General features: G+C 50.3%; 1 protein-coding gene across 5 annotated transcripts in view; it reads right to left on the bottom strand.

Moving 5' to 3' along the window:
- Positions 1 to 26,800, bottom strand: part of PPARA (peroxisome proliferator activated receptor alpha) — a 58,651-nt gene that overhangs the window by 27,314 nt on the left and 4,537 nt on the right. For 4 of the 5 annotated variants that reach the window (XM_029078652.2, XM_029078650.2, XM_029078649.2 and 1 more), the window contains exon 2: positions 1,689 to 1,935. In XM_029078652.2, coding sequence (XP_028934485.1) covers positions 1,689 to 1,896 — 208 coding nt within the window. In that variant the 5' untranslated portion in view covers positions 1,897 to 1,935. Of the gene's footprint in view, positions 1 to 1,688; positions 1,936 to 26,800 lie in introns of those variants that run through there. The other variant, XM_029078651.2, reaches the window with a different exon arrangement.

Genomic DNA, 26,800 nt, shown 5'->3' on the forward strand with positions numbered 1-26,800 from the left:
CTTTCTAAGCCCTATTTATTTTGGTCTTTCCTCGGACTGTGGTTTTTCCACTCCCACCCTAGCCACCCTGGGTTCCTCCTCCGTATCTAATGACAACAACAATAATAATAATAATAATAACAATGATGACTGTGGCATTTGTTAAGCGCTTCACTACATGCCAAGGACTGGGCTAAGCGGTAAGGACAGCCACAAAATAATCCGGTTCGACACAGGTTCTAAGGAACAGGGATTTACTTCCCCTTTTACAGATGAGGAAAATGATGCCCAAAGAAGTGAAATGACTTCCCCGAGGTCACAAAGGTGGCAAGTGGCAGAGTCGGGATTAGAACCCAGAACCCATGGGGCTTTGTTGCATCTTTCCTAATTAATCACTGGTACTCACTAAGCGCTTACTATGTGCTGAGCACTGTACTAAGTCCTTGGGAGAGGACAGTACAACGGAGTTGGTAGACATGTTCTCTGCTGCCCGCAAGAAGCTTGCAGTCTAGAGGAGGTTAAGATGAAGGAAAGGCTTGGACGATAATCGGTTGATATTTGACAGACACTTTTTGGGTTGATAACTTAGCTGTCAAGGATCTGTTAATGTGACTTATTTTCAAATTTAATGTCAATCTAGGTGTTACGAGAATCAAAATCTGTGATGAAAAAATGCATTTACGATTCTTAATTTTCTTGCTCGAACATGGTAATAAGAATGATGGCATTCGTTAAGTGCTTACTAAGTGCCAAGCACTGTTCTAAGCGCTAGGACAGATACAAGGTTATCAGGTTGTCCCACGTGGGGCTCACCATCTTAATCCCCATTTTATAGATGATGTAACTGAGGCCCAGAGAAGTGAAGCGACTTGCCTGAGGTCACACAGCTGACAAGTGGCGGATCTGGAATTAGAACCCACGACCTCTGACTCCCAAGCCTGTGAAATTTCCACTAAGCCACGCTGCTTCTCTAATAATAATTCTCTAATAATAATAATAATAATGATAATTCCTGTACTTGTAAAGCACTTTCTATGTGCCAAGCACTATTCTAAGCATAGGGGTAGATACAAGTTAATCAGGTTGGACACAGTTAATTAACACATTGTATTTCAAGTAATATACTATGTACTGAGCACTGTAGTGGACAGAGCATGGGCCTGGGAGTCAGAAGGACCTGAGTTCTTTCTACTCATGGCTCTGCCACTTGTCTGCTGTGGGACCTTGGCCCTTCACTTCACTTCTCTCGGCCTCAGTTCCCTCATCTGAAAAATGGGGGTTGAGAGTGTGAGCCCCATGTGGGACAAGGACTATGTCCAACCCGATTAACTTGTATCTACTCCAGTGCTTAGAACAGTGCTTGGCACATAGTAAGTGCTTTACAAGTACCATTATGAGTATTATTATTATTGCAACGCAACGGAATTAGCAGACACATTTCTAAGATCTAGCCCCCAAAATGGCAGCCAGTATTCCCCGTGGGGGCCCGTGAGGCTCGATCTAAGGGGAGCCCCCTGCCTTTCTTGGCAATTTCCTAGGCCCTCCCGGAAGATGCTGAGCAGAACGTGTCTGTTTAGTGTCGTAGTGGCCTCTCCCAAGGACTTAGTACTGAGCTCCGCACACGATAAGCGCCCAATAAATACGACCGAATGAACGAATGAATCTATCCGGCCGTCAGCGGGGGAAAAACGAAAACCGGCAGTGGCAACCTGTGACGACAGATCCGTCGGACCCCGGTCCGTTTCCCAAGCACTGGTACTCGGTGAAGCTGAACGGTCCTGAGCTGTCATCACCCATCGACTGAGAGATCTCTTGGATGTTTCCCATTTCCTGAAGAAACTCTTCGGAGAGTGGACTCTCCAGGTCATCTTCGTCGAGGGGCGGAAGTGGGCAGAGCTGGCTTTCCGTGTCTACCATCTTGATTAGAGGCTGCTGGTCGCTTTGATTCTTCTTAGACTGTGATGGGGAAAGACAAAAAACCCACTTGTAAAAATCCAGTCAGCCGATGGTACTGATTGAGCGCGTGCTGGGCGAGGTTGATATAACGATTTGGGATGACTTGTGGATGATTGGGGACAATTCTGTAATCAGTGGTATTTCCTGAGCATTTACCGTGTGCAGAGCACTGTACTGAGCGCTTAGGTGAATAGAATACGACAGAGTTGGTAGACGTGTTCCCTGCCCCCAATGAATGGCAATCATTTCCCACCATCAGTAATAACAATAATAATCACGGTACTTGTTAAGCACTAACTATGTGCCAAGCACTGTTCTTAGCGCTGGGGTAGATACAAGTCAGTCGAATTGGACACAGTCCCTGTCCCACCTGGGACTCACATTCTTAATCCTCATTTTACAGATGAGGTAACTGAAGCCCAGAGAGGTGAAGTGACTTGCCCAGGGTCACACATCATTCATTTATTCATTCATTCAGTAGCATCTGAGCGCTTACTATGTGTACAGCACTGTACTAAGCGCTTGGAATGTACAATTCGGCAACAGATAGGGACAATCCCTGACCAATGACGGGCTCACAGTCTAATCAGACAAGTGGGACTGTAAAATGGGGACTAAGACTGTGGGCCCATGTGGGACTTTATAGCTCTGTATCTAACTCCAGTGCTTAGATCGGGGCCGGCACATCGTAAGCGCTTAACAAATATCAATTAAGAGAGTTGTTCCTCAGGGTCATCTGGCCTAGCTGGGTTAAAGATTCGAATAGCTATTTCCTGCCCCAAGTTCTGTGCTAGAGAGGCGGATTCAATGGTACCCATTCCCACACCAAATCCTCTCAAAGTTCCTTTTTTATGGCATTTAAGTGCTACTATGTGTTAAACACTGTTCTAAGCACTGAGGTAGCTACAGGTTCATTAGGTCAGTCCCAGTCCAGCATGGGGCTCACAGTCTAAGTTCTCTCTAAGTATGAGGGAGAACAGGTAACCCCATTAGAAGAGCGTGGCTTAGTGGAAAGAGTACGGGCTTGGGAGTCGGAGGTCGTGGGTTCTAATCCTGACTCCGCCTCTGCTGTGTGACTTTGGGAAAGTCACTTAACTTCTCGGTGCCTCAGTTACCTCATCTGTAAAAATGGGGATTAAAAAATGTGAGCCCCATGTGGGACAATCTGATTACCCTGTATCCACCCCAGCGCTTAGAACAGTGCTCGGTACATAGTAAGCGCTTAACAAATACCATAATTATTATTACTATTACTTTACAGTTGGGGGAACTATGGCCCAGAGAGGTAACTTGTCCAGGATCACGTAGCAGACAAAAGGCAGAGCCGGGATTAGAGTGCAGGTCCTTCTGACTTCCAGGCCCCAGCTCTCTCATTCATTCAATCTTATTTATTGAGCACTTATTCATTCAATAGTATTTACTGAGCACTTACTATATGCAGAGCACTGTACTAAGCGCTTGGAATGTACAGATCGGCAACAGATAGAGACGGTCCCTGCCCTTTGACGGGCTTACAGTCTAATCAGGGGAGACAGGCAGACGAGAACAATGGCAATAAATAGAGTCAAGGGGAAGAACATCTCCTAAAAACAATGGCAAATAAATAGAATGAGGGTGATGTACATCTCATTAAACAAAATAAATAGGGTGATGAAGATATAGACAGTCCAGCGGACGAGTAGGGTGCTGAGGGGGTGGGACGGGAGAGGGGGAGGAGGAGAGGGAAAGGGGGGAGAAGAGGGTTTAGCTGCGGAGAGGTGAAGGGGGGGGTAGAGGGAGCAGAGGGAAAAAGGGGGGAAGCTCAGTCTGGGAAGGCCTCTCGGAGGAGGTGAGCTATAAGTAGGGTTTTGAAGAGGGCAAGAGAATTAGATTGTCAGAGGTGAGGAGGGAGGGCGTTCCAGGACCGCGGAAGCAGGACCAGGAGCACTTAGTGTGCAGAGCACTGTACTAAGCGCTTGGAAAGTACAATTCATCAACAATTCTCCACTTAGACCACGCTGCTTCTCAAGTTTCAGTGGGATCAGGGAGGCCTCTATTTAATCGGGCTGCAGAGATGGTCTCTCAAAAAAATGGAACCGATTCGCCCGACACCATTTCCTTTTCTGGATTGACTGGCCCAACGTTTACCGCTCATGGTGATTTCACCCCATTCTCCGGCCTCGGCGCCTCTGAAACGTCTAGTCTGCCCTGGGACGGCCTTCTCCGCCCTTCGGCTGACTTTGGTCCTCCCTTCCTTCCGAACTTTCTGGAAAACCCTTCTGTCCCCCGAGGTCTTCCTCGGTTAATCCCACCTGGCTCCGATCACGCCCGCAACCCCCGAACGCCTCTGGCGATTTCCGCTAATGACATGTTTCCGTGTTCCCGCGGCCTCTCTCTTTGGGTTCTCGTGTCTTCTCCCCATTAGGCTGTGAGTTCCTCGGAGGCAGGCAGGGGTTATGACACACTCCTCCCATGCGACCCCATTCGGCACCAGGTCTGGGTCTCTCTACACAATGGGACGTCAAGAAATCCTGCCAATAGGCTCACGGACCAGTCAGAGAAACTGGGGTTGGGGTATTCATTCAATCAATAGTATTTATTGAGCGCTTACTATGTGCAGAGCACTGGACTAAGCGCTCAGAACGTACAATTCGGCAACAGATAGAGACGATCCCTGCCCCACGACGGGCTCACAGTCTAATCGGGGCATACGGTGAAGTGGATAGAGTCCGGGACTGGGACTCAGAAGGACCTGGATTCTCATCCCAGCTCCGCCACTTGTCTGTTGTGTGACCCTGGGCAAGTCACTTCTCTGCTCTGGGCCTCAGTGACCTCAACTGTGAAATGGGGATTAAGGCTGTGAACCCCACGTGGGACAGAGACTGCGTCCAACCTGATTAGCTTGTATCTACCCTGGTGCGTAGTAATAATAATAATAATTACAGTACTTGTCAAGCGTTTACTATGTACGAAGAGCACTGTTCCAGAGCACTAAAGTGTCTGGAACATAGTAAGCACTTAACAAATACCATTAAAGTAAAAAAAAAAAAAAGAGAGGCAAAATTAGTTGATCAAAAAGCCCGCCAGGCCAGTTACAAGCTGGGCCCCGCAACGTACGTCTGGGAGTACTTCCGCCCGATGAGTAATTTTCCCGGGATGCTCCCCGGGGAAAGGCCGGGGCCGGATTCAGGGTGCTGCAGAAGAGGCCCACGGTTGGAAGTCCCCGGATTAAAAAAGGAGGGGTCCCCTCAGCTGCTGCTCAATCGCCCCACTGCTCCCGGGGTGGTCTCTGGGACTCGACTGCTCCAGGGTCCCCCCTCCCCTGGGGGAGGCCGTCTTGGTCTTGGAGGCCCGGAGCATTTACTAATAATGATGGCATTTGTTAAGCGCTTATTATGTGCCAGGCTCTGTACTCAGCGTTGGGGTGGATACAAACAAATGAGGTTGGTCACAACCCCTGTCCCACGTGGGGCTCGAAGTGTGCCCGGTCTTGGGTATCACGCTTTTGGTGGGGCGTCAGAGTTCGGAGAAGCATCATGGCGTAGTGGATTAAGCCCGGGCCTGGGAGTCAGCAGGAGGTCATGGGCTTTAATGCCGGCTCTGCCACTTGTCAGTTGAATGACCTCGGGCAAGTCACTTCACTTCTCTGGGCCTCAGTAACCTCATCTGTAAAATGGGGACTGAGACTGTGAGCCCCGTGTGGGACAAGGGACTGTGTCCAACCCGATTTGCTTGTATCCACTCCAGCGTTTAGTACAGTGTCTAGCACACAGTAAGCATTAAACAAATACCATCGTTATTATAAGAAATTAGGGATTAATGGTGGAAGAACAGGAGCCATAAGGGGACAGTTAAGGGAGATGGATTAGGATAAAGCACGGAGAGCTATGGGCCAGTCGATCAATCGTATTTATTGAGCGATTACTGTGTGCAGAGCACTGTACTTCGCTTTTGGAGAGTGCGATTTAATGAGAGAACACACACCTCCCCTGCCCACAACAAGCTTACAATCTAGAGGGGGAGACAGACATTAATATGAGTAAATTTTAGATATGGACATAGGTGCTGTGGGGCTGGGAGGGGGAGGGAATAAAGGAAGCAAGTCAGGGTGACGCAGAAGGGAGCGGGAGAAGAGGAAAGGAGGGCTTGGTCAGGGAAGGCCTCTTGGAGGAGATGGGCCTTCGATAAGGCTTTGAAGGCGGGAGAGTCAATGTCTGTCAGATATGAAGGGTTCCAGGCCAGAGGCAGGACATGGGCAAGAAGTCAGCGGCGAGACAGACGAGATCGAGGTACAGCTTAACTACAGTCTGGACCGGGTGAACCACACTACCGGGGTTGGCCTAGCTGCCCACCGGGACCAGACGAGGATGCGCTGGGTGGGAAGTGCTCAGTCTACTGTCGTGAGCGCTAAGTAGCGTGGCTCAGTGGAAAGAACCTGGGCTTTGGAGTCGGAGCTCATGGGTTCGAATCCCGGCTCTGCCACTTATCAGCTGTGTGACTGTGGGCAAGTCACTTAACTTCTCTGTGCCTCAGCTACCTCATCAGTAAAATGGGGATTAACTGTGAGCCTCATGTGGGACAACCTGATTACCTGTATCTACCCCAGCGCTTAGAACAGTGCTCAGCACATAGTAAGCGCTTAACAAATACCACCATTATTATTAAGTAAATCCTACGGCATTTGTTAAGCCCTTACTATGTGTTAAGCACTGTTTTAAGCTCTGGGGTGGTACATGGGCATACACTGGGCTTACGGTCTTACGTTCCATTTTACAGACGAGGGAACTGAGGCAAAAAGAAGTGACTCGGCCAGGGTCACCCAGCAGACAAGCGGTGGAGGTGAGATTAGAACTCGGATCCTTCCGACTCCCAGGGCCGTGCTCTATCCACTAGGCCATGGAGGCAGGGAGGGAGAGGGATTGTCCACCACACCCGGTTGAGGAATGGAGTCACCGAGGAGGACAGCAAGGGGACACGTTCTCCTCCAGCCCCAGTGGTCTTACGGGGGTTCTCAGGTTTGGATGATACAGGAAGAGGGACTTGGCTAAATGCTCAGTGGTATTTATTGAGCGCTGCTGTATGCAGAGCAATCAAGCAAGCAATGGTACTTATTGACAGCTTACTGTGTGCAGAGCTTGGAAGAGTCCAACACAACAGAATTAGTGGACCCGTTCCTTGCCCATAAGGATTCCCAAGGGAAGTTCCTTTTTTTTACCCCCCTAGAGCCTTTGAGATGGAGGCCTCTATTCGCTGGACTTCCCTGCCCCTCCCGCCTTAACGTTACTGACTCGCAACGCTAGCGAGTCACCTCAGAGAACCGGGCTTTTGCCCTCCTGAATGAGGTCTGATGAAACCTCCAGAGGAGGAACTCGTAAAATACGCTAAAGCACACAACTGATATATTTTAACGGCCTTCCTGTACTTTCACCCAGCCCTATTAGGTTAATCATTGCCAGCTGCATAATCATTAATTAGCTCTACCTGAGAAGGCGTAACTACAGTATGGGAAACCAAGGCTTGCCGATGTATCCTAGGCAAAAAAAACAGGCATCCCCAAATAACGACGGAACGTCCATTTCGGTGTCAGAAGGATGTCCTTCCGTATTGGGTCATCGAATCCAGTGGACGGGTCCACGTTTTGTTGACATACCTATTGATGCCCTCCCCACAATCCCTTGATCTTAGGAATTGGGAAACATAAATAATAATAATAATAATGATGTTGGTATTTGTTAAGCGCTTACTATGTACAGAGCACTGTTCTAAGCACTGCGGGAGATACAGGGTAATCAGGTTGTCCCATGTGAGGCTCACAGTCTTAATTCCCATTTTACAGATGAGAACATCCCCATTTTACAGATGAGGAGATAAAGAACTAGGACAGACGCTAGAAAACCTCCAATCTGTCCGACAGAGGAGAGTTTAGAAAAGCACGAGCCACACCCGGCCCAAAGGCCCGCTTCATCTCCGCCTGGGTTTAATAAGAATAATTGTGGCATTTGTTAAGTGCTCACTATGTGCCAGGCACTCACTGTACTAAGCACTGGGGTAGATACTGCTAATGGGGTTGGACGTAGTCCCTGTGCCACATGGGGTTCACAACCTTAATCCCAATTTATTATTAATAATAATAATGATAAGGGTATTTAATTGCTTACTATGTGCCCGGCACTGTACTAAGCACTAGGGTGGATTGAAGCAAATTGGGTTGGACGCGGTCCCTTTCCCACGTGAGGCTCACAAGCTCAATCACCTTTTTACAGATGAAGTACTGAGGCCCAGAGAAGTGAAGTGACTTGCCCGAGGTCCCACAGCAGACAAGTGGCTGAGCCGGAATTAGAACCCATGACCTACTGACTCCTAGGCCCTGCTCTATCCACTACGCCACGCTGCTTCCCTAACAGATGACCGATGAGGGAACTGGGGTAGGGAGAAGTGAAGTGTTGGAATTAGAACCCAGGTCCTGCCTCCCAGGTTCACAGTGACTACTTGCCCGAGGTCTCTCAACAGACAAGTGGCGGAGCCGGGATTAATAATAATAATAATAATGTTGGTATTTGTTAAGCGCTTACTACGTGCAGAGCACTGTTCTAAGCACTGGGGTAGATGTAGGGTAATCGGATTGTCCCACGTGAGGCTCACGGTTAATTCCCATTTTACAGATGAGGTAACTGAGGCACAGAGAAGTTCAGTGACTTGCCCACAGTGGATTAGAACCCAGGACCCTCTGACCCCAGGTCCGGGCTCTAGTCACGAGGCCAGGCCTCGCCGGGTGGTCCCGGAGGTCTTAGTTCCTTCTTGTCCGTCATTTTGGAGGAGGCAGCGATGGCCAAGTTACGTTCCAGCTGAAGTCCCTGGCCACATTCTGGGATTCTGTCACCCCCCTACTATGCCCGGGACCCCCGGAAAGCCCGCCTGGTCTTGCAATCTACACAGACGTTTTATCTGCCCGGGAGGTCGTCAGAGAGCCAGGACGGTCATCAGAAAGCCAGGGTCAGTTTGCCCCTCACGAGAGTCCTCTCTCACCCCCACCCCACCCTCTCCCCCGAGCTTTTATTGCCGTGTCCCCTGCCCTCGAGGTCAAAGGGCCCTGGAGGAGGCAGGGAGGGGAAATCTTGCCCCGAGGCTAAAGGCCCACATTTGCTCCAGGTCTGGGGTGGGGGGGAATTCTGCACCGACCTGGGTGGGTGATTGGGTTGGGGGGGCACGGGGTCACCCCAGTTTGTTTACCTCTGGGCCACGCTGGGCTCTGGCGATGCCATGCTTTGATCCCGGGACCACTGGGCTAGTGGGGCCTAGTGGTTAGAGCCGGGGCCTGGGAGTCAGAAGGACCTGGGTTCTAATGCGGGCTCCACCACCTGTCTCGTAGAGGGCGTTGGGCAAATCACTCCACTTCTCTGGGCCTCAGTTCCCTCATCTGTAAAATGGGAATTAAGGCTGTGAGTCCCATGTGGGATGTGGACTGCTTCCAACCTGATTAGCTTGTCTCTACCCCAGCGCTTAGTACGGTGCCTGGCACGTTGTAAGCGCTTAACAGATACCATAACAACAACAAAAAAACATTCTTCAGCAGCTGATCCAACAGTACTCTGGCTACGGATCTTGCCGGCAACAGACTCGGGGATGCCGCAATCGATTGACTGAAGATGGTCTTTAGGAAGGGTTTACTGGGGTCAAGCACGGTGCTAAGCGCTACGATGGCTACAGAGTAATCAGTTCAGAGACGGGGCTCACGGTCTAAGGGGGGAAGGGTAGATTCACAGAAATGGGGATACGTCATCGTCGTCGATGGTATTTCATTCATTCATTCGTATTTATTGAGCACTTACTCTGTGCAGAACACTGTACTAAGCGCTTGGAAAGTACAATTCCATAACAAATAGAGACAATCCCTACCCCTCAGTGGGCTCACACTGAGCATTTACTACGTGCCCAGCACTGAACTGAGCATGATCAATGGGAGTGATTAAAAGAGCATTTAAAAATGAAGAACTTTACTTGGGCTAATGTTTAATAATTAGCATTATTAAGGTCACATCGTCTCCGAGAGGCCTTCCCCGATGAAGCCCTATCTTTCCCGGCTCCCTCTCCCTTCTGCATCACCTATGCACTTCGATCTGTGGCCTTTGAACATTTGATATTCACCCCACCCACAACCCCACAGCAATCATGTATATCTATTTAAATTATATAAATTTTTTACTCTTAGTAATGCCTGATCTCCCTCTAGACTGTAAGCTCGTTACGGGCAGAGAACTTGTCTGCTAATTCTGCTGTACTGTACGCTCCCAAGTGCTTGGTACAGCGCTCTGCACATTCTAAGTGGGGCTCACAGTCTCAGTAGCAGAAGAGGTATTAAGTCCCCATTTTACAGATGAGGTAGCTCAGGCACAGAGAAGTGAAGCGAATTGCCCCAGGTCACACAGCGGGCAAGCGGCAGAGCAGGGATCAGAACTCACGTCCTCGGGGTCGTGGCACAGGTACCAGAGATCTTTCCCTTCAACAAATCTAGTTGACTCACAACTCGAAGGGGAGGAGAGAACTCATTCCCTGCCCAAGCCCACGTTAAAACACAAGTCAGTCATACTTTGAAACGTTCATGTTTTCTATGGCATTTCTTAAGCGCTTACTCCGGGTCAAGCACTGTACTAAGCGCTGGGGTAGATACAAGATAATTAGGTCGGACCCAATCCCTGTCCCGCAAGGGACATTCTAAGTAACCCGACTTTGAACATTCCGTAAGATCTCCGGCACGCCATCGCTCCGACATCCAGAAAGCAAAGTCAGAAAAGCGTGGGCCCTTCTATGGGTTTTTCAGTACTTAGTTCCACCGTGCGTTTCATCCGCGACAGCCGAGTAGTGATGACTTATCAAGGTTGCATAATCGCCAGTAAACAACATTGTGTTATAGGGTTCTGCCAGGAGAAAAATGGGGAACCCACGTTAAAAAAAAAATGTCCAGGGCTATCTTTTAAAGGCTTGGCCCATGTCCCATTTGAAAAGCTTCCTGGTTATAATAATAATAATATTTGTGGTATTGGTTAAGCGCTAACTATGCGCCAGGCGTGTATTATGCGCTGCGGTAGATACAAGCAAATCGGGTTGGACACAGTCCCCGCCCCACATGGGGCTCACAGTCTTAATCCCCATTTGACACATGAGGAAACTGAGGCCCAAAGAAGTGAAGTGACTTGCCCACGGTCACGCAGCAGACGTGCTGTAACCATTTCCCATTTTCGCGGCTCCCCGTACACGCTGATGGAGAGTCACCACCGTCGGGTAAGGAAGGGCGGCAGCTCGATAAATACTTCCCACGTGCTGAACAGTCCGGCTTCTCGCGTGAGCGGCCGTATGGCTAAGCGGAAAACGGGGGACGGCCGCCTTTGGCCCTGATGAGTTATGAGTCGCTCTGAGACAGGGGATTCATTCCTTCCTTCCTTCCGTTGGGTAAACAGCTCTTTGAAAACACTCCCGGCACATGCCCCGTCCTGAAGTTGTGTTGCAAAACAGGTTCCCAAGGAGGCAGGGAGCCCTGGCCTCCTCGAGGCCTCCTCGAGGCCTCCCGGAACCCCTAACCCCACGCGGGGTCACTAGGCGGTGGGCCATCGCTGCTTCAAAGACCCCGCGCCCCCAAGCAACGCCTCCACCGCCCGGATTTCAGTCATTCTGGAGGCTCCCGACTGAGGAAGAGTGGGAGAGAGGAATCTCAATCCAGCCAAAGGAAATTAACAGATTTTTCGGGCTCCTCCAGGAAATGGCAACTAAAGGGATTCCCATCCGAGGTTTCCAGGAGGGACACCGCCCAGCAGTCTCAGCGACAGCTGTTTTGGCGCTCTCAAGGAGCAAGGACGAGCGCCGAGTACAGTGTCAAGGGCTTAGTACGGTTCTCTGCGCATGGTTAAGCACTCAATAAATACGACTGAATGAATGAAAGACAGGCCTGGGCCAAAAGGTAGCCCTGGATATTAGTCGGAAAGCCTATTTCCCATGATCCGTGAGAAGCCGCGGAGGCCAGTGGAAAGAACCCGGGAAGAACCCGGGCCTGAAGTCAGCAGACTTGGGTCCTAATCCCGCCTCCGCCACATGTTTGCTGTGTGACTTTGGGTAAATCACTTCATTTCTCTGAGCTTACTCACCTCATCTGGAAAACGGGGATTAAGACCGAGAGCCCCATGCGGGACATGGACTGTATCCAAACTAAGTTGGCCGTACCCCGGCGCTTAGTACACTGCCTGGCTCACAGTAAGTGCTTAACAAATACCGTAAAAACCAACAACAAACTACCTCAGTCCTCAGCACTGTGCCTAAGAACTTAGGAAGTGCGTAATACGTACCAAGATTAAGAGATCAAAACTCCTCAAAAGAATGAAAAACACACGGGAGAGTGGGTTTAAAGCCGATATGAAATCACGATTCCCAAGCGAAGACCAACAGTTTAGGAAGGGGAAAAATCAGGCTGTCCTTTATTTAACTTTTTATGGTCTTTGTTAGGCACTTACGACATGCCAAACGCTGTTCTAAATGCTGGGGGAGATACAAGTTAATTAGGTCGAACAAAGTCCCTGTCCTGCATGGGGCTCACAGTCTAAGTAGGAAAGAGAACAGGTATTTCCCTATTTCACAGCTGAGGAAACTGAGGCCCAGAGAAGTGAAGTGTCTTGTCCAATGTCACAAAGCAAGCAACTGGCAGAGCCGAGACTGGGACCCAGGTGCCTTTGACTCCCAACCCCGGGGCTCTAGCTGCTGCTCCTTTCCCTGGGAACCGGCTAGAAGATGCTGGACCCAAGCTGGAGCGGAAAACACCTTGGGGAGTCTCTCTGGCCTTGTGTTGAGTGAGGATCAGATGAGGCCGGGACCTAAACCTATGTATGTGGGGTCATCACCCCCATAACGCCCTCCCTCTCCCACCCCCCCAATCACCCACTCCACGGAGCCGGCGCCTCCGAGCTGGATCCCGTGTCAAAGCGCCGAAGCTTTACGAAAACAGAAATTACCCTCCGCGGCTCCTCTGCCAACCTTCTGCCCGGGGAACATATTTAAAGCAGGGAGCAGATGTCAACACGCCTTGGAGGAAGCGTGCCCAAACACGACCTCTTGCTCTAAGCCCGCTCTCAGAGATGAATCTGTTGCCGTCCCCTAGACAGCGGAGGTTCTTGTGTCATATGAAACGAAGCTCAGTGTTCTAGGCGGCTCTGCCTGCTCCCCGTTCAAAACACAACCAAAGGGCCTGATGATTTTCCAACGGGGAAGCTGGGTCAGGTCTTTTCTGTCTCAGCTGGCTTCATGAGAGGTTTGTGCCCAACTACTTGAAAGAGAATTGGTCAGATACCGGCCTGTCACCCTACGGCCCCCGCCACAGGACAAAAAGAGGATGCCAATGAGTGGGTGGCATTAGCACTGGCTTATGCTGGCACACATCCTCTTCTGGGCACAAATCCCCAGCACCATTTGGGCTGTTAGAGGGAAAGATCTTATGTGATCTGGGCTGAAGACTTTTTCTGAAAGAAGTGACATCATATTGGGAGGGCACACTGGGCACCATGGACATTTTGATATTCTTTATTCTTTTTTAAATGGAATTTGTTAAGCACTCACTATGTGCCCGGCACTGCTCTGAGCGCTGGGGTAGATCTAAGTAAAATCAGATTGGACACAGGCCATGTCTCACATGGGGCTCACAGTCTTATTCCCCATTTTACAGATGAGGTCACTGAGGCCCAGAGAAGCGAAGCAATCTGCCCAAGGTCACACAGCTGACCAACGGTGGACCCGGGACTAGAACCCAGGACAGTGCTCTATCCACTAGGCCACGCTGCTTTTTATTCCTGATCCTGTTCAAACTGAGGCTCAGGGCACAGGTCCCTGTTCAACAGAGATAGAGATTTTGGAATAACCTTCAGCATCCTGACTATGCAAAGTAGTCCTGTGAGATTCAAGGGTGTTACCTAAGAAGCAGCATGATGTAGTGGATAGAGTACAAGCCTGGCAGTCAGAAGGTCATGGGTTCTAATCCCAGCTCCGCCACTTGTCTGCTGTGTGACCTTGGGCAAGTCACTTCGCTTCTCTGGGCCACAGTGACCTCATCTGTAAAATGGGGATTGACACCGTGAGCCCCACGTGGGACAGGGACTGTGCCCCGACTTCATGATCTTGCATCTACCCCAGTGATTTGTACAGTGCCTGGCACATAATCAGCACTTGACAGATTACTTAGAAATAAAATATGGCTTAGAATAATAATGATGGTATTTGTTAAGCGCTTACTACGTGCCAAGCACTGTTTTAAGTGGCGGAGGGGCGGGGAGGGAGCATTTATCCCATTAGCCTTTAATTTTTACAAATCTGTCTAGGTGCCGTTTGCAAAGCTTAACCCACCACAGCTATTTTCTAGAGTCAATAAAACCTTCAAAAATACCCTGGCCTCAGCACAAGGCCCGAGGGTCACCTCACACGGGAAAACCGTTTCTGATCACCGGAGAAACCAATGGCCATTTCATTTCCATTCCCTGAAGTCTCTCCCTCCATTTTCCATTCCCGTCCCCAGCTTCCCTAAAGCGCTGTAATTGCTTTTTGGGCCATCCAGGGCTTGTCAAGTGCTGCTCTCCTTCCCTCAATAGGGCTCCTTCGCTACTGTTTGCCCTTCGACTTGTGACCACAAAAAGTCAATCTCAGTAATTTGGCGGTTTGGGGGAGCACCTGAGGCGGGCTGGGAGGGGTTCCACTCCGAGCTCGGCTCCGGGTGGCCTGACAGTGCTCCACAGGCCGGCCCCCCGACTCTACCCCGGGATATTGGGTCAGAGCCCGGGGCCACTCGGGAGAGGACTATTGAGGTTCCCTGTTCCAGGCTGAGGTTCCCTCTAGAACCGGGAGCTTGTTACGGGCAGGGAACGTGTCTGCTAATACTGCTGTATTGGACTCTCCCAAATGCTTCTAAGGCGCTCTGCGCATAGTGAGCGCTGAATAAATACGATCGGCTGACTCCCCCGAGTCTAGGGCCGACCCTGGGGGACCTGGGAGAGCCAGGGGCTCTCTGGTCTTGCCCCTGGAGCCCGAGGTGGGTCCCACCTGGGCTGAGCTTGGGCACCGGACACTCTGTTGACCCTCTCGCCTGGTGGTGTTGATCTTGGGGGCGTCGGCAGAGCGGGTGCGGTTGGCTTCGCTGGGGCTGAATGCCACCTCCCGTTCTCACAGAGAGGTTTTCATTGTGGACTCGTTATTTGGGTTATCTTATCGTTAGTCATTTGATCACGAGACTGGTCTTAAAAAGGGGTGACCCATCTGGCTCGGCTAGTTTTCCGAACCAGGTCTCCCTCGCTCCGGGGTACGGAGTAAGGAGTCTCGCACGGTGAATCGGCGCTGGGCCTGCCCCTGCCTGCCCCTGTTGAAGGAAAGGGGTTGGCTTCCTGACCTGGGGAGGTGGAGCCCTGCCATCGATCCATCAATCAAATCGTATTTATTGAATGCTTACTGTGTGCAGAGCACTGTGCTAAGCGCTGGGGAGAGGAGACTATCAAGATACAACTGACACATTCCCTGCCCACAACAAGGTTCCAGTCTAGAGGAGGCCCTGAGCTACCCAGGAGCCTTTCCGGAACCAGGTGTGCCCGAAGGGGTGGGACGGGAGGATGAGAGGGCACACGTCTATTGGATACCCCCCCCAGATTATTGTAGAACCCCAGCGGTACCCATTCGATAAATCACCCTCTTGACTGGAAGCTCCATGAGGTCACGGATCGAATCTACTGACTCTACTGTATTAGACTCTCATGAGCGCTTAGTACAAAGTACTGCACACAGGTAGCGCTCGATAAATACCATTCACTGATCGACTGACCGGAGATGAAATCTGCAGCCCTGAAGTTAGGGTACAAGAAAGTAGGGCGGGGTAGGGGGCATCTGTCGAGTGACTGGGGAGATTGGGAGGAATTGGTGGAAGAGGGCCGCAGGGCAGGGGCTAGAAGCAACAGGAGAGGGGGCTAGGCAGATAAGCAGAGAGAAAGAGTCAGTCAGCTGAAGTTATTGAGTGCTTTACCTTGTGCATAGCACTGTAATAAGCACGTGGAAGAGGACAATATAGCAATAGGGCAGATCCATTCCTTGCCCACATGGGACTCATGGTCTCAATCCCCATTTTACAGATGAGGTAACTAAGGCCCAGATAAGTGAAGTGACTTGCCCAAGGTCACACAGCAGACAAGTGGCAGGGCCAGGATTAAAACCCATGACCTTCTGACTCCCAGACCCATGCTTTATCCATTACAACATGCTGCTTCTCATAGGAAGACTCGACAAGACACACAGTGAAACCGAGGTGGCGGTGTAATAATGATAATAACTGTGGCATTTGTTAAGTGCTTACTGTGTGCCAAGCACTGTACCAAGAGCTGGGATAGATACAAGATCATCAGGTCCCACATGGGACTCACAGTCAAGTCGAAGTGGGAACAGGTATTGAGTCCCCACTTTGCGGAGGAGGGAACTGAAGCATAGAGAAGTCACTTGTCCAAGGTCCTACAGCAGACGAATGGCGGAGCCAGGATCACAAACCTCGGCCTTTGACTCCCAAACCCAGAATCTTTCCACTAGGCCACGGACACAACGCGATGGACTCTTTGGGGGTTGTTAATAGACAGCTGGCTAACTATAACAGTTTGATCATCGATAACTTGTCATCTCCCCGTAGAGAGTCCTAGGAAAGTGATCTGTTGATGAGCAGGAAAAGGAAGCAAGCAGCACGGCGACCCCTGGGTCTTTCACCGGGGGCCCGAGCCTCAGGTTCCATTTCCACTCCCACCACTGGACCACCCAGGGCAGGGCCGGAGGGCTCCAAAGAGCAGGGGTGGGTGAGGTGAGGCGACGCCTCGGGGCACTGCGGTTCGTGGCCCCGAGGGACCTCCTGGGGAAGGTGGCCGCCCAGCCCAGCTTCTCTCACTGATGGCGGCGGGAGAGGGAGATTTTATGGATCCTTTCCAGGAATTTCGTCCCCCAGCACCAACGATGGAAGCTGGTGGGGCCTGGCTTGGGGCGGAGGGTGTTTTGGATGAGGGACGGCGGGAGAAGAGTGGAGGAAGCAGAGGTGCAGGGAGGGGCAGTGGACATCTCCTTCTTGTCCCTGGGAATGAGTGCCGCTACACCGCTGCCTCTGCAGTGGACGTCACCCTGGTGGTGGGCCCGGGACAGAGGTGGTCCCGCCAAGCACCCTCCTCCCTAGTGGCCCCCTAACTCCAAGTGGCTGAAGAAGTTCTCCCGGCTGTTCCAAGGCTTCAGCCTCACTCCCTCCCCCCCCCCCCCCCCAGGCCCTCTCCGAGATGTTCTGTTGGGCGTAAACAATAATAATAATGGTGGTATTTGTTAAACGCTAACTGTTCTAAGCGCTGGGGTAGATACACGGTAATCAAGGTGCCCCATGTGGGGCTCAGTCATAATCCCCGTTTTACAGATGAAGTAACTGAGGCCCAGAGAAGTTAATAATGATGTTGGTATTTAAGCGCTTACTATGTGCCGAGCACTGTTCTAAGCGCTGGGGTAGATACAGGGTAATCAGGGTGTTCCACGTGGGGCTCACAGTCATAATCCCCATTTTACAGATGAGGTAGTGAGGCCCAGAGAAGTTAAGTGACTTGCCCAAAGTCACACGGCTGATAAGTGGTGGAGCCGGGATTAGAACTCACGACCTCTGATTCCCAAGCCCGGGCTCTTTCCACTAAGCTACTCTGCTTCTCGTAAAGACAAGGGACCAGAGAGTAAGAGAACACAGGCCACCAACTCCTCTTCCTCCTTCTCCTCCTCTCTCTTCTAATCATCCTCCTCATCCTCCCCCACGCAGAGCTCCCAGGTCCCTACAGTCCAGCAGAAGCGGTTCCTGGCTCCTCACCCCTCAACACCATTTGGAATCCTCCCAGTTTTACCCTCACAATGCCCCTGAGAGATGCCCCACAGAGAGCGGCCCCGACTACCCCACCTGTGCCCCAGCCCGGCGCGTCAGGGAGGGTACGGGCATCGTTCATATCCTGGCTCAGAGCTGCCGTGGCAGCATAACCAGAGGCGGGAGCTTTTTCTGAGGGTATCTAACGGTGCGCTCATTACGGGCCACCTCTCCACCGCGCCACCGTACTGTACCTCAGAAAGGAAACAGCAGAGACTGTTCCTCCTCAGAAAATACAGCTCCGCTCTCCAAAAGGATGGGGGGAAAAAGAGGCCTGGATATTTTGGAAGAACAACGGGTCTTGGTAATATTTCTTGAGTCTTCCAATTCCTCTCCATCCCCACAACCATCCCCTCAGTTGGAAGCCTGCAGCAAGCTCCTTCTGGCCATGATCAGTCAATCAATGGTTCTGACTGAGCGCTCGCTCTGTGCAGAACCCAGTTCTAGGCGCTTGCGAGAGCACAAGAGAGTAAGCAGATGTGATCCCTGACTTCGTGGAGCTGATAATCTAGTGGGGGGGAAGAAGGGCAGAAAGTAAATTACAGGTAGGGGAGGTGACCAAATATAAGGATATGGACATAAGCCCGGGGGTTGGGCGGCATGGGGCAGAGGGGTGACTCCAGGCCTCGGCCTCCGTCGCCTCCCATCTGCCTTCCTCTGTGCTTTCTGAGGCCACCAGTCCGTGGCTCAGAAGCTCAATGGCTCTTGCCTCCCCCTTGGACCGAGCTGCCATTTTCACCCTCGACCTTCCCCCAGTTGCTCGTGTTTTCCCCTCTGCATTTTCTCGTGTTTCCCCCTCTGCCTTTGGATGGACTGCCTCACCCCCCGCCTCCCAATTCGGGACAGTCTTCTGTCATGCCACCAACCCTGCCTCCTCTTCCTCCCCCTGGAGAGTGTCAGCTCCTCGAAGGCAGAGGACATCCTTCGTGGAGCTGTTTTAACCCCGCTGAGAGCTTCATATGGGGCTTCTTACCCCATGATCCCACCACTCCTTTAAACTGCACCTAGCACCAGGTCTCCTCCACAGAGCTTTCCCAGGTTGGTCCCATCTGCCTTTAGTCCGTGGCCTAATCCCTCACAACCTGGGCACATTTCTTTAAAGTTTTCGTTTCTATGATTTGTGAAATAATTTTTTCACCCTGCTGAAAGCGGAGGGATGACTCTGGTTATGAGTAGTCAAGAGTCAAGGAAAGGGTGGGGCCCTCTCAGGAATCAGGAGTTGGCTCTAACTTAATGGAAATGGAAAATCTCTCTACCTGACATGGTTGGGCTAGCTAACCCTCAGCCCTCTCCCGCACGTCTCTCTCATTCTCCAGTGACCAATGGTGACTAAAAGTTGGTCCTGACACCTCGGGGAGGCAAGTTCTGAAGAGAAGCAGAGTGGCCTAATGGAAAGAGCACGGGCCTGGGAGTCGGAGGACCTGGATTCTAATTCCGGCTCTGCCAATCACTCTGCCAATTGCCTGCTGAGTGACCCTGGGCATGTCACTTAATTTCTCTGTGCCTCAGTTTTCTCAAAAGTAAAATGGGGATTTGATATCTGTTCTCCCTCCTACTTAAGGCTGTGAGCCCCATACGGAACCGGGACTGTGTGCGACCTGATCTGTACCTACCCTAGTGCTTAGAACAGCGTTTGATGCATAATAAGCGCTTAACGAGTCCCATAAAACAAACACACTTTATCCTCCATCAGGAAAGCTCTTTGACCAGAGGCTTTGCTGACTTCCCGCGTTGACATGGAAGAGCTGAAGCGTTCAATAAAAAGGATCGATCTCTTTGCCCTTTGTCAAACCACATCACTTAGGGGCTGGAGGCCAGTTACGGGTGGGGAATGATGGAGGCCGGAAGCCTCGGGGTGTCTTGTCGGTGGTGGGGCTGCCAGGGCTGATGGAAAAATGCCAGCCTCCCTCAGCGAAAGGGGACCAGGGAGGAGGCTGGAGAAAAGTGGGGTGATGGGGCGTGCCCCAGGGATGCTCCAGGTTCGGGGTGCCGCCAGAATGGACATGGCGTCAAGCGTGTTGGAGCGTTGCCCTAAGGTGGTGACGGCCCCAACTACCTGAATCTGGCCCTGGAGTCGCTCTTTCTGAGCTCCGTGATTCTAACGGGGAATAGCTCGTTATTACTTCTTGTGTCCTTCTTCACTAACTGAATGCTTTACATGTCTCTGAACAGACTAATAATAATAATAATTGTGACATTTGTTAAGCACTTACTATGTGCCAGGCACTGTACTAAGAGCTGGGGTAGATACAACCAAATCGGGTTGGACACAGTCCCTGTCCCACATGGAGCTCCCAATCTCAATCCCCATTTCCCAGATGAGGCAACTGAGGCCCAGAAAAGTCAAGTGACTTGCCCAAGGTCACACAGCAGACAAGCGGTGGAGCCGGAAATAGAACTCATGCCCTCCTGATTCCCAGGCCCATGCTCTATCCACTACAACATGCCGCTTCTTAGGCACACACACGAATGCACACATACACACAGTTCACCCACAAAAGAGCACTTAAGTACAATGTTAGGCATGCAGAAAGTGCTCAATAAATACCGTGGATTGGTTGGAGACAAATGAGAGAAAAACCGCTGGTGTGGTGTTGGCGGGTCACGTGTCTAACAACGCAGGCGAGCATCTTGGGCCATCGGTGGCCCCGGGGCTGGCCGGGAGAAGGATTTCGGTGTGGAGATGACGGCACGCCAAAGGTGGCCCAGCATCCCTGCCGCAAGCTCCTGGGCTAGCTTGGGCCTGGTCGGGGCTGCCGCGATAAAGAGCTGGCTGTGCATCTTGTTGTGCCGCACAGCGGTGCCCAGCAGCAATGTGGCTTAGTGGAAAATGCACAGGCTTGGGAGTCAGAGGATGTGGGTTCTAATCCCGGCTCTGCCATTGATCTGCTGTGTGACCTTGGGCAACCCACTTAACTTCTCTGTGCCTCAGCTACCTCATTTGTAAAAAGGGGATTAAGACTGTGAGTCCCACTTGGGGCAACCTGATTATCTTGTATCTACCTCAGTGCTTAGAACAGTGCTGGGCACATAAGTACTTTAGAAATATCACAATTATTATTATTGCTTTGGCAAAAGCACGCCTGGTAACTGACTTCTGAGCAGCCCTGGGTTCTAATCCTGACTCTGCCACATGTCTGCTGTGTGACCTTGGACAAGTCACTTGATTTCTCTGTGCCTCAGTTCCCTCACCTGGAAATTGGGGATTGAGTCCGGGACCCCTATATGGGACAGGGACTGGGTCCAACCCGATTATCTTGTATCTAAGCCGGTGCTTAGTAGAGAGTCCAACACAATGCTTATTATTGCTGTTGAACATACGTTTATTCGCCCCGGGGCTCAGTGTAAAGGCTCTGGAAAGACTTCAGTTCTACTCAGCCAGATGGGTCGAGTGGAATTCGGTGTGAATTCTTCGAACCTGCCAAAATCGTGATTTCTTCAGAGCCGGGGAGAGGGCTCGCCACCTTTGCACGTGGGCTCGCTGTCTTCCATGCCCTGCTCCTGGAGGGGAGACAGCTTGAAAAAATGGGCACGCTGTTCTGTGATGTGGAGAACTAGCAAATGAATTTGCTCGTTTCTTTGACGGTTTCAATTTCCCAAAGCAGGACCAGAGAGGGCATAATGAATGTTTGATGGATCAATCAATTGTATTTATTGAGCGCTGTGTGCAGAGCACTGTTCTAAGCACTTGAGAGAGTCCAACATAACACGACACATTCCTTGCCCACAGGGGTTGGGATCACCATTTCCTCTGTCTATTGAAAACACATGACATGGGGGGGGGGGTCAGGTTTGGAATTCGTAACAGAAGCATGGTGTTCCCTTAATTATGATTTTCTTTTTTACACTCCCTGAGGCACTGTTGTAATTCTTCAGGATTCTTGCCACTGGACCTCTAATCTCAGGCTCTACTAAGGGATAAAAGATTATTGGCTGTCCTTGATGAAAGTGGTTAAATATTCACTCATTGTTTAGGACTTCTGACCAAAGGCAGACAGCTAGGAAAGGTCTGAGGAAAGATAATGAAGAACCAGCTCCAGGTTTTTGTTTGCTGTTTAAAAAAAACTCAAAACAAAACAAAAAAACTACCCAGAGATCCATTTAGAACTACTGAAGTTCTTTTTTTGTGCTCTGACCTCCCTGGAGAACATACTCTGCACGGCTGGACCGCTTTGGAAGGGCAGGAAAGAAAAGCATGTTGAAAAGGGAAATCTCTCAAACTCCAAAATGATTGTTGCCTCCTCTGGTCCTTGAAGGGGAGGGGATGGGTGGTCTTCAGATCATCACTAAAACCACCCCCAGCCACCACCCCACATCTCCCACCGCCCATGGCCAGGTGTGCGGACACCTTTCCTTCTGGCTCCACTGACCTCTATTTTGTGGCTGTGGTCATTTATTCCACCCCCAACCCCTTTCCCTTCGAGTCACTGTCCAGAAGCAGCGAGGCCTAGTGGAAAAAGCCCAGACCTGGGCATCAGAGGACCTGGGTTCTAATCCTGGCTCTGCCAATCGCTTGCTGGGTCACCTTGGGCTTTTCTGTACCTCAGTTTCCTCAACTGTAAAATGGGGATTAAGTCCAACTCCCTCCTACTTGAGACCGTGAGCCTCTGTGTGGGACAGGGACTGTGTTCAACCCGATTAACTAGAATCTACCTCAGCACTTAGAACAGTGCTTGACACATAGTAAATACTTAAATATCATAACATTAATAATAACTCCCAGCAGGTCTCCCTCTAGACTCTAAGTTCATTGTGGGCAGGGAACCTCTCTCCCAACTCTGTAATACTGTACTCTGCAAGTGCTTGGCAAAGTGCTCTGCACACAGTAGGAGCTCAATAAATACGAATGATGGATTGACTGATTGATCACGAGGCACCCTCCCTCCTCTTGCCTCTCCCTAAATGACGGGCTTAAGTTTGGACCCGGATTCCTTCATGACCGCTTCCCTTGCTCTGTTTTAGCTCTGGACAAAAACTCCCCGCCAGGCCGACCCCCACATTCTTTGGCCATCTTCTGCCAGAGCTGAACTTTAAGGCAGGTTATCTTGTTTGCTCCCATCTCCCCTCCCAGGGAACACTGCGTTTCCAATCCCGAACGGCCTCTCGCCCCCTCAGGGTCGCCTCTCCTTCCCTCCTGGCCTCCCTTCTCGCAAGGTCTGAGACCTTTTAGAACAGACCTTCCCGGCCTCCCTTCCAGAACCTTGTCTTCTCCGCCGAGGCCCCAGGGTTTCGTCCCCTGGGCTCGTTTGGTCTCGTAAGACCAAGTGAAGGCCCCTTCTATCCTTTCTTTTCTCCCCCCTCCCCGACCCCTCGGCTGCCCCCAGATGGAATGCCTCTTCTTCACGTAAGGCACTTTGATTTCCTAATTTCAGATTAGTGGAAGAGCTGTCTGTTGAAAGACCTTGTCCTTCACAGGAGACGTTATGCCAAAGTCCCTTTTGCCTATTTCCAGCGGTAAGATTCCAAGTGAATCGGGCACAGCCCTGCTGCTCTGGCCAAAATCCCTTCTCCCAGTAAACAGATGCTAATGTCCAAGGCTGTTTCGATCACACAAAAAGACTGGCCTGTTTGCTCCCACCAAGGCTCCTGGGGGAATTTCAACCATTACCTGAGAGAATCTGGACAAACTTAAGGAAAGAGTCGATCAGAGATCCGATTTTGCCATGTCCTTATCCCTCATCGGTCCACTACCCTGGTTGATCCCACTACCAGAGGCGTACATCCGAGTCGCCTCCACTACCAAGCAACAATATCTCCCCAGTTCGGGGGGAGAAACTGAGGCTTCGGGAAGTTGGTTCCGCGCCGTAGAGTTTAGGGACAGGACCCAAATCCCAAGGTGGAACGCCAAACTCCTCGACCGCTTGAGTGGGTGATCCCTTCACTGGATCCACCTGCGCCCTCAACCCAAATAGGGGTCGAGCTATGAAGCAGGACTTTTAAAATCCAAAATGGAACCAGACCTCAGGATTGATATCCTCGATGGTGAGTTCTGTTTCTTCTCTGGAGAAATGGGGCTTGTGAGAGTTCTTGGGAGACTGTCTTGAAGGATGGGAAGTATTGAATGCCACTTTTTCATTCTTAAGAGAGAAAAAAAAAAGAGAGGGCTCGAAAGTAGCCTCATGGAATAAGCACGGGCCTGGGAGACAGAGGGCTTGGATTCTAATCCCAGCTCCCCACTTGCCTGCTGTGTGATCTCGGGCAAGTCGCTTCACTTTTCTGTGCTTCCGTTTCCTCAAGTGACTTAGACTCGGAGCCCCAGGAGGGACAGGGACTGCATCCAACCTGTTCGACTGGTATCTACCCCAGCACTTAGAACAGTGCTTGACAGAGAGTAAGCGTTTAACAAACACCATAATGATGAGACTAATAGTAATAACCACATGCTGGAGAATACACGGATATAGCTTAGGAAGCACTTAGGGGAAAACACTTAGTCATTTCAAGTGACTAAGATCAACTGTAGTCTGAGCTGTCACTAAATGGTGTCACTTGGAGAATTCCTCACTTACAAACCCTTCGGAGGAAGTAAGACCTTTGTGTGCGTGGGCACGTGCTCACAAACACGCACACGTGCATACACACACGCACACCCACCACAAAAAACAGATCTACAGAGTTCTCCACCAGCCCACGGAGAGGTTCTAATCATCGTCCTATCTCTCCTGCGAATAAGTGGTATCCCTCCCATCTTGGCACACTTGTCACTCCCAAGTGATTATCTCAAAACTTCAGGCTTCTTCGGTTACGAGTGGTTGCGAGAAGCTTGGCCCTTGACTCAGTGTTCGGAATGAAAGCTCATTCCCAAGTTCACTTGAACAAGCCCTCTCACGTGGTTAATATTTCCAGCATGCTTGGATCTTCTTTAATTTGGCGACGGCCAATCGAATCTACGCTCACTTTGCCATTGTTTGTGCCCTTAATAGGGGTCCGAGCGTCATTTCCCATGAGCTTTATTTCCGACCTCGGTGCGGGAGAGGCCATTAGGTTGGACCGGGGTTTCTTCCCATGCTTTAAACGGCACTGGAAAAACTAAGAAAGACTTGCAAATTAATAAGTTTCACAAGTATTACACCTCTTTGCTTTCAACATCTATTTGATTTTGTAAGACATGGAGCATTACTAGCTGAGTGGAAAAAAAAATCTCCCAGGAGTAGCACTTTGGAGCAACATTTAAGAGAGAGTTTTGTATAAAGAATTATTACAGAAAAGCAGTAATGCTTGAACCTAGGCATGAAAAAAGACTTAACAGAAACTGCAGGGCCTGTTGGTTTCCACATTATATGACCAAGGTGAAATTATTTTTTTATTAGCAAAGTGGAAACACAGATCTAACCTAAGCTCATTGTGGACAGGGAACATTTTTACCCACTCTGTTATATCGTACTCTCCCAAGCACTTAGTACAATGCTCAGCATAGTCAGTGCTCAATAAATACCACTGATTGTTTAACTGATCTAATCAGAGCTGTGCGGAAGGACAAGTGATCTTTTTTCCCTGCAATTTCCTTTTAAGATTACAAATCCGACTTCTCCTCTATTCGTTTTTCTAATGCTTCTCCAATGGAGCATATTCCTGGCTCGAATAACAAAAATTTTCCTAGCAGGGCTGACCCAGGGGGGAATAAAGTGCTCGCCCACCAAAATGCACTAACTCTTTCCGGCTGCTGGGTAATCATTTAGAGTAGCTGGGTTCTCTGCAGGCTTAGAAAATGAATTCACCTCCAAAAGATGAGCAATTTACAATGCTGGGTGGATCCAACCCTCCTGCCCAAGGGTTCAAAGGGCCTCAGCACCTATCTCCCTCCTGGGTGGGAAAGACTGAGGGAAGAACTCTCCTCCTCGTCTGGTTCGTGGAGGAGTCCCGAGCCAACTAGGTGGATACCCTAGATTTCTCTTATTATTTCTTAATAGCCTAAACCCAGCTTCACCCTCAAGCCTGAAATTAAACCTTGCCCTAGTCTTGGCTCATTTGTTCCCTATTTCATCCCACCATCTTATCCGGGGAAGGAGTTTTCTGAGTGGAGGCGGCCAGCGGTTCCCTCAAAAATGACTGGAGAATTCCATTTGGGATTTGTTTTTAACCTTTTCGAACAGATATTGGCATGTGAGATGGGCTTGGACTTTGTACTCTACAGACATCACCCCAGCACTTAGTACAGTGGGAAACAGCGTGGCTTGGTGGAAAGAGCCCGGGCTTGGGAGTCAGAGGTCATGGGTTCTAAACCTAGCTCTGCCACCTGTCAGCTGTGTGACCTTGGGCAAGTCACTTCACTTCTCTGGGCCTCAGTTATCTCTCATCAGTAAAATGGGGATGAAGATTGTGAGCCCTACGTGGGACAACCTGATTGCCCTGTATTTCCCCCAGCGCTTAGAACAGTGCTTGGCACATAGTAAGCGCTTAACAAATACCAACATTATTATTATTATTATTACAGTGCCTGGCACATAGTAAGCGCTGAACAAATACCACTCATAAAAACTAAAAAAACCCCTTTTCTTCTCCCTGGAAAGAAGGGGAAAACATCTTTCTCTGCTCAATTAATTCTTCCTTTGAAATGTTAGCGAATTCAAGCAGACCTCCTGTATCTTTGGGGAAAACGAAACTGACCTTTTCTGAGCTGCTGGGAAGGTGCGAAGTAAACCAGTGTCATTAGATAAGCCTCGGGGAAACAACATTCATTCAATCTTATTTATTCTGCATTTACTGTGTACAGAGCACTGTACTAAGCGCTTGGAAAGTACAATTCAGCAGGAAAGAGAGATAATCCCTGCCCACAACAGGCTCACAGTCATCTTAATGGAACTCAGGCTACCTCAAGAACATCAGTCCTCGGGCCAGATAGATGCCTCCAGTTTTGAATCTTCCCCCACATGGTCCCGGACCAATTTAGCAATCAATCAGTCAATCCATCAGTGATATTTACTGAGCGCTTACTATGTGCTGAGCACCACATTAAGCGCT

Source organism: Ornithorhynchus anatinus, chromosome 14, assembly GCF_004115215.2.
Source record: "Ornithorhynchus anatinus isolate Pmale09 chromosome 14, mOrnAna1.pri.v4, whole genome shotgun sequence".
Taxonomy (NCBI): Eukaryota; Metazoa; Chordata; class Mammalia; order Monotremata; family Ornithorhynchidae; genus Ornithorhynchus; species Ornithorhynchus anatinus.